Source organism: Coturnix japonica, chromosome 5 (assembly GCF_054131305.1).
Source record: "Coturnix japonica strain WE chromosome 5, WE-NBRP24, whole genome shotgun sequence".
Classification (NCBI taxonomy): domain Eukaryota; kingdom Metazoa; phylum Chordata; class Aves; order Galliformes; family Phasianidae; genus Coturnix; species Coturnix japonica.
In genome coordinates, this window is record NC_140667.1 from 36,228,174 (window position 1) to 36,241,428 (window position 13,255).

The 13,255-nt window shown below is 41.5% G+C and overlaps 1 protein-coding gene across 1 annotated transcript; it reads left to right on the top strand.

Moving 5' to 3' along the window:
- Positions 1-8,136: 8,136 nt before the first annotated feature.
- Positions 8,137-11,638, top strand: SSTR1 (somatostatin receptor 1). The gene has a single exon (XM_015865040.3). The coding sequence runs from the start codon at positions 8,363-8,365 to the stop codon at positions 9,539-9,541; it is 1,179 nt and encodes a 392-aa protein (XP_015720526.2). The 5' UTR covers positions 8,137-8,362; the 3' UTR covers positions 9,542-11,638.
- Positions 11,639-13,255: the final 1,617 nt, after the last annotated feature.

Sequence of the window (13,255 nt, forward strand, 5' to 3'; positions counted from 1 at the left end):
CTGATTTGTTTAAAACTAATGCCATGCAAACAGGACCTCCTCTTCTCCCCAGACCACCCCTTTCATAGTTGCTCATCCATTAGCTCATACATTTCTTTTAATATTTATTCTCTGCCTGTATCCAGGCCTGCCAAAATAAACACTTTGCACTGACAAACAGTATCCAAACAGCATGCATTTAAACATAACAATTACTGTGAAGAGGCTGACAAAGATATCTGAGCTATTTCCAAACCAGGCTGGACAAACCACCAGAGCACAGCATACACTGAAGGGAATTGCTCTGCTAGAAGGTAAGGGTCAGGTGATCATTGGCCACCAACTAGCATTTGCAATAACTATTTGCTATTGTGCATTTATAGAAACAATAACAAAAGTTCTGAATGTCACAAGTGTTTTTGTTTAAATCAGTTGTGAAATATTCCATTGACTCACAGTGAAACTTCCATTTTACAGACATGATTTCAAGCCTAAATTATCTCAACAGATTTGCATATTCCTTGAATGCACATTTCTATCTCTGCTTGAATGATGAAAAATTGCCATTCTTGTAACTCACATGAATATATCTATTTAAAGATTAAGCCGTTCTCCAAAACAAAGAGTTTATAGTGAGTCACTTTTATTACATGAAAAAAAAAAATAAAATCCAAAACCCCAAAGATTACACAGCAGGAAATCAGTAAAATTATACCAACACTTAGAAAGAAGCAAGAGCAAGTAGAATATTACAGATTGTATAGAATTGCCAACAGAATTAAAATGATGATTATGCAGCACCCTTGATGTAGGGATTATAAAATGAATTTGTGAATAAATTGTGAGTTTGGTCTATCAAAAGAGGTTTTTGGCATTTCCATTTGACAGTGACAATTTGAACAAGTTTTCATTTAATTTCATTTCCTTGTTCATTTTCAGTGAAGAGGTAATAAGTAAACACATCTCTGTTCTGCAGCTGAAATATGAGAAGCTGCTCTGTCAGATGGAGTGGACAAAATTTTTCTTTGTGAGTAATGGATGGAGTCCCTGTTTGTTTCAATAGAGTTTTGCACATTTTCCCCTATGTAATTTGAGATATTTTATCCTGCACAGCTATACATAGTAAAGTAAACTGCTGCAAACAACAGCATATTTCTTCACTGTGTGAAATTTCTTTTAAGATTCTTTTTGTGTCCAGCCTAACTAAATTATTTCCAAAATGCTTTCTTGCTTGAGAAGTGATATTTATCATTCATCTTGAAGTGCTGTGATTTTATAGGTGCTAAATGTAAAGAGAATAAATAGAACTCTCAACTTCCTGTAGAAGTTTCATGACCATTTCTCTGAAGAAAATACTGTCTCCCTATAAGACAGCTCTGCATACTCAGAACCGCATTGGACAGTCTTGGCTGAGATCAAGAGGGCTGATATCTGAAAATTGCAAACCACATTATTTCTACGCAGGCAGGATGCTTTATTAGCTGCAGTGTCTGAATGCTACCCAAAAATGTAATCGTATGCCAATTTTCTACTCAAAAGTTACACCTGAAATTATACAAATCTTGCAAAAGTGAGATAATTACAGTGAAATCAATTCTGTCACCGGGGTTATAAGCAGAACACTGAATGTTTTCAAATGCCACGAATGTCCACGGGAGCCCAGTCACAGATCCATGCTTTCTTCCCTTTAATGAAACACCAAGGTGCCCTGCCTGTTTAGGTGTGTTATAATAATGACTAGCATCTCAGTCAGAAGAAATGTTCTGCCCCTGAGTGGAATATCTATTACCATGAAGCCTCAGAGACAAGACCCAATTAATATAATAATGCATGCTCAGCAAAGTCAATAGAAGCACAGGAAACTTCACTAGCCAAAGACATTCCCCCTTTGAAGATACCCCCACTTCCAAGCAAAAAAAATAAAACATGCATCTTGCCACTGATACTTCAGAACTTTCTTCAATTCCTTCAAGATGAGAAGCTGAGCTCTCTTGCTTTTTAATGCAACAGGTTTTTCTATTGGATCATGCATTGTAGCATAGAACGACATAATATTATCTGGGGAGAATCACTTCTCAGCTATTGCTTTTCTGGCTTTCACAACATACACAATTCCCTGGTTCTTTAGAAATAGTCAAGTTAATCAAGCAGTAAAATAATATTATACTCAAATATTCAAATATTCAAATACCTGCTCTGCTACAAGCAGGTTTAAACTAGGCCTGATGAAAATCTGTTCAATATATTTTGTCTCTGATGATCTTTACAGCAAAAATATATTCAGCTGCACCTACTGCTGTGGCAACTTTCCACCAAGTAATTTTCCTAAAGGAAGCAACGATTAAAACTGAGATCCCAGCCACTGATACATCAATTCAAACCCAGTTAATTACAAGTCAATATAATTACTCAAATTTGGAAAAGTGTATATGAGATCACAGTCTGGCACTCTATCTTATGTTGTTTGCTAGAGCAGCCTCACTTTTGAGGACATGGGGAGTGTGCTGACAGCATGTGTATTCAACCTTCAGCTCTTCTGAGAAAATACTGGAATGGAGCAGCTTCTTGTATGATTTTGCCAGATAATTGATTTCAGTAATGGTATTCTGTTTTGTTTATCAATCATTGCACTAGAAAAAGTGATGAACTGAGGGGAATTGCAATGCAACAGAGTTTTTGTCAACCATTTGGTTTTAATATTTTCAGCAAATAAATCTGAAATAAATGCATCTGTACTGAGAGACAAAGGATTGTTTGTGCATTCACTAAGCCACAGCTTGGCACTTTCTCTGATCAATTTGGTTTAAAACATCTGTTTCTACAGAATAGATGTTAATTTCTCAATTAATTGTAAAATTCAAAAGACAAAATTGTCCTTTTAGGAGAAAATGCTTTCTAACATACCATTATAATGAATCACTCCCATCTGTCAATTTGCACTGGATTTTCAACCATAAATAAAAACGACGTAAGTTTATACGCTCTGCTAAAGTAAAATGATAATAAGAACTGTGACATCTCAGATACAACAGCTGTATTAAAAGAAAACCATTTTAAAATATGTTGACATTCATTGCAAAGTTAAAATCTCTGCTGACTCACAGCAGACTCCAGTGATACCTCTCATAAAGCAAGAACAGAATTTACATCTGAGTGGTTTAAGTAGCCCAAATTTTTCTGTCTTAATAAAAAAGGTAATGAAAAATGTATGAATCCCAAAACTGTGCAATCTATATGGGTACTGAATGATTTATAATAAAACTAACAGATTACAATTCAACTGATTACTGAAATTACATCATATTTTGCTATTTTGTAGAAATAAATGGTTGTAAAAGATCATTCAGTCTTTAAGTTCTCAGCAAGATTTATGAAACATTTGGTTTGAATGTTGGATAGGGTATCTGTAGTTTGAACAGGAGACACTTAACTGAATTATTCAGTGGAACCTCATCAAAATGACTCAGTCTACAAAAATTATTTTGAATTTCCTGAATTTTCACGACATTTAAAAAGTAGAGATCTTTCACAGCCTACTGCACCACTACAGCAATGATAATTTGAAGGATATTGATGAAAATTATTCATGTATTTCCCACGTTTTAAAATACATAATACTATATCCTAAGATTATTTTTTAGTGTCTTAGCTGCTTCTTTTACTCTTCTCACAACAACCCAGGTATGGTGACACTAGATGAAATACATCTTGATTCACAGAAAACATATCTGCCTTGTGAGCCATTCATGGGGTGCTTCCAGGTGGGAGAGTTTTACATTCAAAGTCAGTCTGGATGGGTTCTGAGCAACCTGATCTAGCTGTAGATGTCTTTGTTCATTGCAGGGTAGTTTGACTAGACAATCTTCAAAAACATGCCATCCAAGTCAAGTGATTCTGTTATTCTATGAATTGCAGAGTGGGAAGTGCTCTATCAGCTAGTACAAAAGTGAATGTACTTGTTCAAACCACAAGGTGATGTGGCTGTGATTTATACAGACTCTTTGATTTTCGTTGCCCATCTCTTCAAAATTACCTTCCATTAACAAACCAGACTAAGAAGTATGTATGCCAACTAATTTAGCTCTAGCAGGGGCACTGGACTTGATTTCCAGTGATCCCTTCCAATTCCTAGAATTTTGTGTGAGTCTGTATGATTTCTCTCTCCTGTCTCTAAACATAGGCATAGGCATGGGATGAGCTGTACCTGAGATGCCTAGACACAACCCAAAGGAACAACCATGTGCAGCCTCCTTCATTATTTGACCCCTCACCTTGTATCTGTACTGCTAGAGGCTTAATTCCTGCTTTTCTTAACCCTAACTCTAACCCATGGCATGGGATAAGCATTAGGTCTAGGCTGCCCAGTGTGGCCCAAAAGTGAGATTTTCTGGAGGTAATTCATTTTTCGCTCTGACAGGGAAGGCAAATCTTGCTAAAAAAAAAATAAAAAGATGTATTGAAATACATCTGCATGCATCCTAGGCAGACCTACAGCCTGTGTTGAGATGGTCAAGCTGCCTTTCCTCTTTTTGTGGCAGGACCTTTATAATCACAAACTGAGACCACTGGTCTATTCATAACAGTGAAATCCTTAGGCTAAAAATATAACCATAAAAAAAATCTAAGCATGTTCCCATATTAGAGTTTGTATGTATCAGAATTTCTTCTTTACTAGATATTTCAACTGCCATCTATTTCTTTCATTTTGTGAGGCAGCAATGAGCTAATGATGATATTTATAATGGTATTATATCATTATTTGGATAATAAACTACTTCATTTCTATTCAAGCATTGCTCCTTTATCATGTAGTTAAGGTTTGAAATATTCAGTTTTGAACTGTGAGCAGTAGCAGGCTGAATGCTGGTAAAGATCTAGAATTTATCAGTAAAATTTATGCACTGTGATAGAGAAATTGGTACAAATGACAAGGCAGGCAATCAAACAACTTCTTTTTGGAAAATGGCAGCATTCTCTAAAGTGAATGTAATTTTCCCTATCTGTGGAAAGCTGCAGTTAATGGAGACACAGAAATCCTGAAGTGTTATAAATTGTGCACATAACATTTCATTATAATGAGGAATACAATAATGTTTTGTTTTTCTGGACATATGCATGAACCAGGTATGTATACAATGCCTAATAAGGTTTGTACCTTTGCAGGAGTAACAGCTTACAGGTAACAGATTTTGAATCTTCACAGTAAGAAAGAAAGAACATTGACCAAATTTATTTTCATAGAACAGTTTTTACTGGTCATCAGGTGTGGGACTTGGCCAGCTGCTTGCACTGATTAAAATGGGCCAAGTCATGAAGAAAGTGTCTAAAATACCTGCGTAAGTGACTGTGTTTATACATATGCAGATACATAGGGAGGATACAATGGAGGGCGATGCAGACAAGGACTTACACTTTGTGCTGATGACATAGCTATAAATCAGTCTCAGAATCAATCCTTTTTGCTCTTCACAGAGAGCAATACAAAAGCATTCAGATTCATACTGAAACTATCGTTAAATGCCAATATATAACAACATGAAACAAGGAAATCCTTTAAGCAACTCTCTGTACGTAAAAATGCCTTAAAAGAAACGCTCACATAAACAAAAATTGGATTATAGTTGAACTATAGGTTTTCAAAAAGACTGAAGTGCTGCAATCAACCAGATGTTCTTGCTGATGGGTTTGCAGTTATTTACTTAAGCTCCTCCTCATGTCGGTGACTGAAAGCTGATTCACATTCTCCCAGAATATAAATTTTAATGAATATCATTCTCCAGCTGAATTTATGTAATTGTGGATATGTGAACAGTGGCAGATAGCATACTGCAAATAAAGATTCTGCGTGGTGCAGTTAAATATAAATCTTTTCACTGTATACTGGAAGTTCTGATCCTAACACGTGAGAATACACAACCTCTAAAAATCAAATTGTACGGATGAATTTTCTCAAGAAAATTTGCATGACATCCCCGGGCGCGCTAACATCTAGCTAACACAGTCATATACAGTGATGGACCTTAGAGCGTTGATACAGTTTGCAAAGGTGACTCGGTACAGACATTTCTATATTTGAACATAAACACAACAAGAATTCAAGATGACCAGAAGCCACAAAGAACATAATTCAAATAGAACTATGTGCAATTACTAATAACTGAGTAGGGTGGGGTTTGGTTTTTTTTCTGGTTTTTTTTTTTTTTTTCTAATTACTATTACTATTATTATTATTAACTTGTTTGTTTGTTTTTATCTTAAACTTTTAAGTTTCTGGGTAAAATTTTATTTAAATCCTCATTCTCTTTTCTTCTTGGCCACAGAAGAAAAGGAAACAGCTTGCTTAAGGTTTCTGCAAAAGGATGTATTTGTTAAACATAATGCCTATGACAAGGTGCCAAAGAGCACACATTTGTTCCTTTGCTGAGTCAAGATGTGTACAGCTTGGAAGTGATGACTGACATGAGGAAAAACATATAATCAGCAAGATTACATTTATGTGTTGGAATAGCTACTAGTGATATTGGATTATAACAAACTGATGGGGTATATCTGCATATTAAATTGGTGGGTAGTGATAATATGAATAACTGTGAGGGTGGGAAGACAGTGATAATGAGATTTGTGAACTTCAGGAGGTGATGGGTAAGCATGGTGAAGAGAGTAGGTAGCGAGGACGCGTGTGTGATGCTGCACATAGTGATGTGAGGGACAGATAAATTGTGGTGATATTTGTGTGGCATGGACCTGCTGTTCTTAGAAAAGCAGGCAGTACTAATAGGTGAGTTTATTTGAAGAAGCGGGTTGATCTTTATAAAGGTCTGGTGATCTTTATAGGTGAGATGTGCTCACACATACAAGTAGCTGCAATAGACAAAATAAGCAGATATTGGTTTTGTTTTTCTCTTTTGTATATGTATGTGCTGAGGGAGTGTTGATTCAGTAAGCAAGTAAGGTGCATGTGTTAGTGAGTAACTGTGTCTGGTTCATACAGAACAGGCAGGTGGTGGTTGTGTTTGGAAGCTGGCAAAATGGTTATATGTAAATATAAAAGCAGACTGCATGGAGTGATTGCATGTTCGGAACAAAGAGTCTTAATGCCTGGAAGGAGGTGTGGATGTGAAGGTGAACAGAGTCACCCAGAGTTTGCCCAGAGTGCTGAAAAGCAGTTCTAGGGCATGCTGCTGGTGTTAATGTGTGTTTGGAGCTGGTGGCATGGATGAGATGCATGAGGAATCAGTGTCTGACTGGGCATGACAGCATGAGTAGCAATTGGTTTTGATTGCATTTGTCTGGGATTGAGGTGTGTATGAAACAGCACACTATGGGTCAGTGTGTAGAAGCAGTTTGTGGCTGTACATCCTTGTCAGCAATATGCATGTGTATTATTAAGGGGTGTGTGTGTGTAGTAGTGGTGAGTTAGCATGTGATGGTTCCATTTGATGCAATACCATGAATGGAAGCAGTATGTGAGGGAATAGAAGAGTGGACAGATGGTGTGCTTGCATGGTAGGATAGCTGGAATGCTCTTGTCACCATCATGGCGCAGATAGCAATGGTGAACACTGGTGCTCAGAGCCAGAGGTATGCTTGGATGTGAGAACGGGACAGGGCTCAGGACACAACAGGGAGAGCAGGGCAGGGCTGTAAAGTATTGGATGCCACTTACATGTGATGTCTAATGATGGAGGTGAGATAGAACGAGGTGGAGAGCTGTGTGATTGTGGGAGGTGCAGGCATTGCAAGTTCCAGGCAGTGTACAGATCCAGGTTGTGGAGCATGTATTCAGTACCATGTACGTTGGCAGCTCTGTGGAGTAGGCAATGTGGACGGTGCAGGGAGAGGAGAATGCTGCAGCTGTGTGGGGATGAAAATTGCCCTCCCATCCACGACCCAGGCTTTTGCTCTAGAGTGGGAAGCATGGTCCTTCTGCTCGGGGTGCCCCCAGACCCAGATGCCATGGAGCACGGAGGGGCAGGAGGAGATGCTGGTGTCGTTGGAGCCAGTGAAGAGCGGGAGAGCAGCTCAGGATGAAAGAAGGCAATAGAGAGTAGGGCAGGGGCAGTGCGAGCAGCCGGAGTGGGGGGGAGGGTGGGAGGCGGGAGGTGGGGAGAGACACCCACTAAAGTCTCCTCCCGCATTTTTTTCTTTCCCTCCTCCTTTCGTAGCCGGTGACGCGCTGCTGCCTATTAATCATTCACCAGCCTGGGAGCAGCGATTCCTGCGCTCGGAGCGAGCGGCGCCGGTGGCCGCGTCCGTCCGTCCCCGCGCCCGTGCCTGGAGCACCGCACCGGAGAGAGCCCGCCGGGAGCCCGCCGCGATGCTGCGCCCGGCGAGCGGCCGGAGCCAGCAGTGCTGAGCCGGAGCGGGGACATCCGGGCGGGGTATGCTCCCCGATGGCACCTGCACCAGGCTCCCGGGCGGTGCAGGCAGCCACAGCGGCGGCAGCCACAGCGGAGCGAGCGGCGCCTTGGAGGAGGCGGAGGCGAGGGGCATGGACTCGGGCGGCAGGAACTCCTCTGGTGCCCCGAACAGCACCCTGAGCGAGTCCCAGGGCAGCGCCATCCTCATCTCTTTCATCTACTCTGTGGTGTGCCTGGTGGGGCTGTGTGGCAACTCCATGGTCATCTACGTGATCCTACGCTATGCTAAGATGAAGACGGCCACCAACATCTACATCCTTAACTTGGCCATTGCGGATGAGCTGCTGATGCTTAGCGTCCCCTTCCTGGTCACCTCCACCCTGCTGCACCACTGGCCCTTTGGCTCTCTGCTCTGTCGCCTGGTGCTCAGCGTGGATGCCATCAACATGTTCACCAGTATCTACTGCCTGACTGTGCTCAGTGTGGACCGCTACATCGCCGTGGTGCACCCCATCAAGGCGGCCAGGTACCGCCGGCCCACTGTGGCTAAGATGGTCAACCTCGGTGTCTGGGTGCTTTCCATCCTCATCATCCTGCCCATCATCATCTTCTCCAACACAGCGGCCAACAGTGATGGAACGGTGGCTTGCAACATGCTCATGCCAGAGCCTACCCAGAGGTGGCTGGTGGTCTTTGTGGTCTACACCTTTCTGATGGGCTTCTTGCTGCCAGTGGTGGCCATCTGCCTCTGCTACATCCTCATCATTGCCAAGATGCGCATGGTGGCCCTGAAGGCTGGCTGGCAGCAACGCAAACGCTCAGAGCGCAAGATCACTCTCATGGTCATGATGGTGGTGATGGTCTTTGTCATCTGTTGGATGCCCTTCTACATTGTGCAGTTGGTCAATGTCTTTGTAGAGCAGGATGATGCCACCATCAGCCAGCTCTCTGTCATCTTGGGCTATGCGAATAGCTGTGCCAACCCCATCCTCTATGGCTTCCTCTCAGACAATTTCAAACGGTCCTTCCAGAGACTGCTCTGCCTCAGTTGGATGGACAATGCTCCAGAGGAACCCATCGACTACTATGCCACTGCCCTCAAGAGCAGGGCGTACAGCGTGGAGGACTTTCCCCCAGACAACTTGGAGTCAGGGAGCATGTATAGGAATGGCACGTGCACCTCCAGGATTACTACCCTCTAAGGAAGCATTCTTGCCTCCTGCCCCGATGCACCCAGCAGGAGGGTGAGCAGGGCCAGGCTGTGGCATGGGGAGGCTGGGAGGGAGGGTTTTTTGATCCAGCTCACTGACAGCGGAGTCTGGCAGAAGAGCAAGCAGAGAAAACCCCATGTCCTTGGTGTGCTGCCCCATTCCCCTTGCCTCCTTTGAAATTGGGTGCATTTGCTGATGCTTTGACACCCCCTTACTAAACTGCCATGCGTAGGATCTGGCATCCAGGCTCTGCTATCTGTCTGGCAAGCAGGTCCAACAGAAACTCTACCCTTTTGTACAGGTTCCCTCTCCTTCCCCTTAGCTGGTGGGACCCCCTGCCACCAAGCAGGGCCTGCCTCAGGTCAGGCTCAGACCCCTTTGACCAGTAGTAAGCCTGCTCAGCATCCATGGGTAGGCAGCTGACAGTCAGAGAGCAGAAATGATAGGAAAGGTCCCTTCTGAAAACATCTGTCCTCTCCCAGAAAGCAGCCTCTCCCTGCATCTCCACAGGGAGAAAAAAAAAAAAAAAAAAAAAAAAGAAGGGAGCAAAAAGACCCCAAGAAAAGGAGCAGCTTTTGCTCTTCAGACAGTTCCCATCTCCTTGGGGCTCAGGCTCCATGCTGCAGTCAGAGGCAGCAAAGCAGAAAAGCTCTTCAGAAAGGAACCTGATTGTTGCAGTGCCTCAGAACTCACAGCAGGATGCCAGTAACAGGAGGTGATGGGTCCGTGACCCACAGGGACAGAGCTGAGCTGGGGGCAGAAGGAAGCCTTGGGCTGGGAGAGGTGTGAGTGCATTCCTCCCTGTGACAGAGTGTGCAAGTAATAAAAGTTTAAGGGGAGCACTAGACTGTGAAGCTATTGTCTTGCACTGCTCCACTGGCCATGAAACAGTGATGAAGGGACTGAGAGTTTTCAATGACCTGAGTGGCCACAATGTCACTTTAACTGACATGGAAAAAGGGGATTTTGTTCAAAATCTCCACCAGGCTCTTAAATAAATACTTGACAGAAAAGTAGCTGTTTGACAATAGCTATTGCCCTAGCTCCGGTTTCTTCTGTTGCACTAAAAAGAGATAAAATGGGTTTCATAAGTTGCCAATGTAATATACTGGCCCAGAGCTTCAGAATGTTTCATTTCTGAGAAGTGTTGGTGTTAGTGTGTCAGGTGTCTTTTTATTTGATTTTTGTTTTATTCTTTTATTTTTATTCTTGTCACTGTGCTGTGAATGTGTTTCTCTGAAGCAATTTATGCTGTGTACTTATGTCTGTGGTGGCTACCTGCAAGAGTGCTTTTAAAAAGGGGCAATGCTCAAGACAGCTTCTTTTCAGAGAAAAAGGTTGTAACATTTTTAATTCTTTCATCTACATTGTCTCTCCCCAGAAAAAAAAAAAAGAAAAGAAAAAATCTCTTGAATTTTCTTTTTTTCCCCCTCCTATGAAACAATACTTTTCCCATAGACAAATGAGGATTTACTGTTTGATAATTGACAGCTGATTAAACAAACCCTTCTCTCCCTGCTCCCCTCATCCCAGCTGCACACATCAGGACAAACCATGTTGAAACAAGCAGCTCTGTCAGTTTGTTTTCTACCACCTGTATTAACAGTTTTACACAGTGGCAGGCATCCCGGTAGCTGTGACAAATCACTTCTCCAGCTCAGTGCTGTGGTGGTATTAATTATAACTGCTGAGAGCTTGAAGCAAGGGATTGGGAAAAATCCTGGGTAGCAGCACACCCGTAGCCCTGTGCTGGTAGAAGTGTATGCTATGCTGAGGGTGAGGATGGCAGTGGAAGCATCCAGTAACTGGTGGTGGACATACTGCAGGTTCTTGTTAAATGGTACCTTTAACTTTGCTCAGCAGCAGTAAGCAGGAGACTACTTTGTGCATTTCTTTCACCAAAAATTAGGTACTGTTAAATGAATGTATAAATTTAGTATTTCAAAGTTGCCTGATTCCAAGCCCATTGAAATGAGAGAAGAAATCCTAGTTCATTTCAGTGGACTCTGAGTCAGCTCCGTTTAGTTCAAAAATTGCTGATGTGAAAGCTGTTACATCCTTATTAAAACATTTTGTGAAAAGCTTTAACAAGTGTACAGTTTCTTGTCTTTTATTTCTCAGTGGACTTCATTTAAGGAAATCATACAGATGTGAGTTTCAGTAATGATTTGCATGCACGTACAGGGGAAAATAGAGCAAAATCTCTCAATAAGCATATTTAACTTTCCACAGAACCAAACATCTGTCAAATGCCCCACGCTGCCACATGGTGCTATTTGTAAAGCTTCACTTAGAAACTCACTCACAATCTCTTCAAAATGGTATACATTTCTTTTTTTCACACAGGCATCCTATTATGTCAGATTAGACTAAACAGAGTCAGTCTACATTCTACTGCTGGGTTTGTTTAACATTAGGTGCTTTGAAGCAAAAGTGAAGGAGCAGTAATTCAGATCTGATATTCAGCTTTGATGAGAAGGTGAGCCTGGTTTATCACTTTAAAAAAAAAAATAACCCCACGTGAATAAAATTCTTTGCCCTAAAGTTGTTATGGATTTCTGCACGCCTTCCAGCACAGGCACTCTAATTTCAGTTCTCCCAGACAGAGAGCAGAGGCCTGCTGCCCGCGGGCGGCAGAGCAGCTGGTCTGCTGGTGGCACAGCAGATGGCAGGCTTTCCTGTGCAGAGCCACGCAGCCAGCACTGCTCTGCTGTGGCACTGCCTGAAACATTCCAGGTAGCTTCAGCTGGAAACACAACCTTATCCCAAACTAACAGTTCTTCCTGCTGTTTTTCACTCTGAGTTTTGACTTTGGCAATGGGAAAGGTGATCAAATGCTGGAAATCACTCTTACTTTGCTTCAGGAAACAGATTTTTCTGTATTATTATCCTAACTTTTAGGACATGTCTACCAGAAAATAGGCTGTCCTTGTGAAATAGCATCACATACCAGAAAACAAACAGAATGCTATGAAGTACTTCCCAAATTTCAAATGAACCTCTATAGGATTTCATATGGAAATTATTTGTTATGTATTAATGCCTGATTCACTGGGAAAAAAAAACAAAACAAAAACAAACAAACAAAAAAAACCAACACAAAAAAAACCCCCAAAAAACAGTGCCATATTTCTTGATGACATTTTGTCTCTTACTGCATCCATAACAAAATTCATCTTCAAATAGGTAAACCGTAATTTATGACTAGCAGTGTGTTGCTGCATATTTCTCTAGGAGTTTATTATTTTAAAAATCTTTACTTTTATACTCCTCATCATTGCAGAAATTGGTCCTCTGTTGCTGAATCCCAAGCAACTTTTGCTGTGCTTTGTTTAGCCTCTTAACTCTGCATAGCATGAGGTGGACTGGATCAGTTCACCTATCCATACAGAGCAAATGGCCTTCACATGGATTTTCCCAGTGCATACAACTGGCACCTCTGCAGCATTTTCTCACTTAGAAAAAGGCAAGTGTTAATTTAATCTTCTTTCTCACTAATATTTCCAAGAAATACTGTTAGATCTAGAAGTGCAATAAGGAAACTTTAAAATCCTGCAACAAATGCAAGAAAATAAAAAACAACAACAATTAAACAATAAAAAAGCCCACAATCAAATAAATAAGCAAAAAAACGAAACCACACGACCTAGAAACAACAACAACAAAAAAAAACAGTCTGTCAAATAATCAATCCAGTGTTCTAGA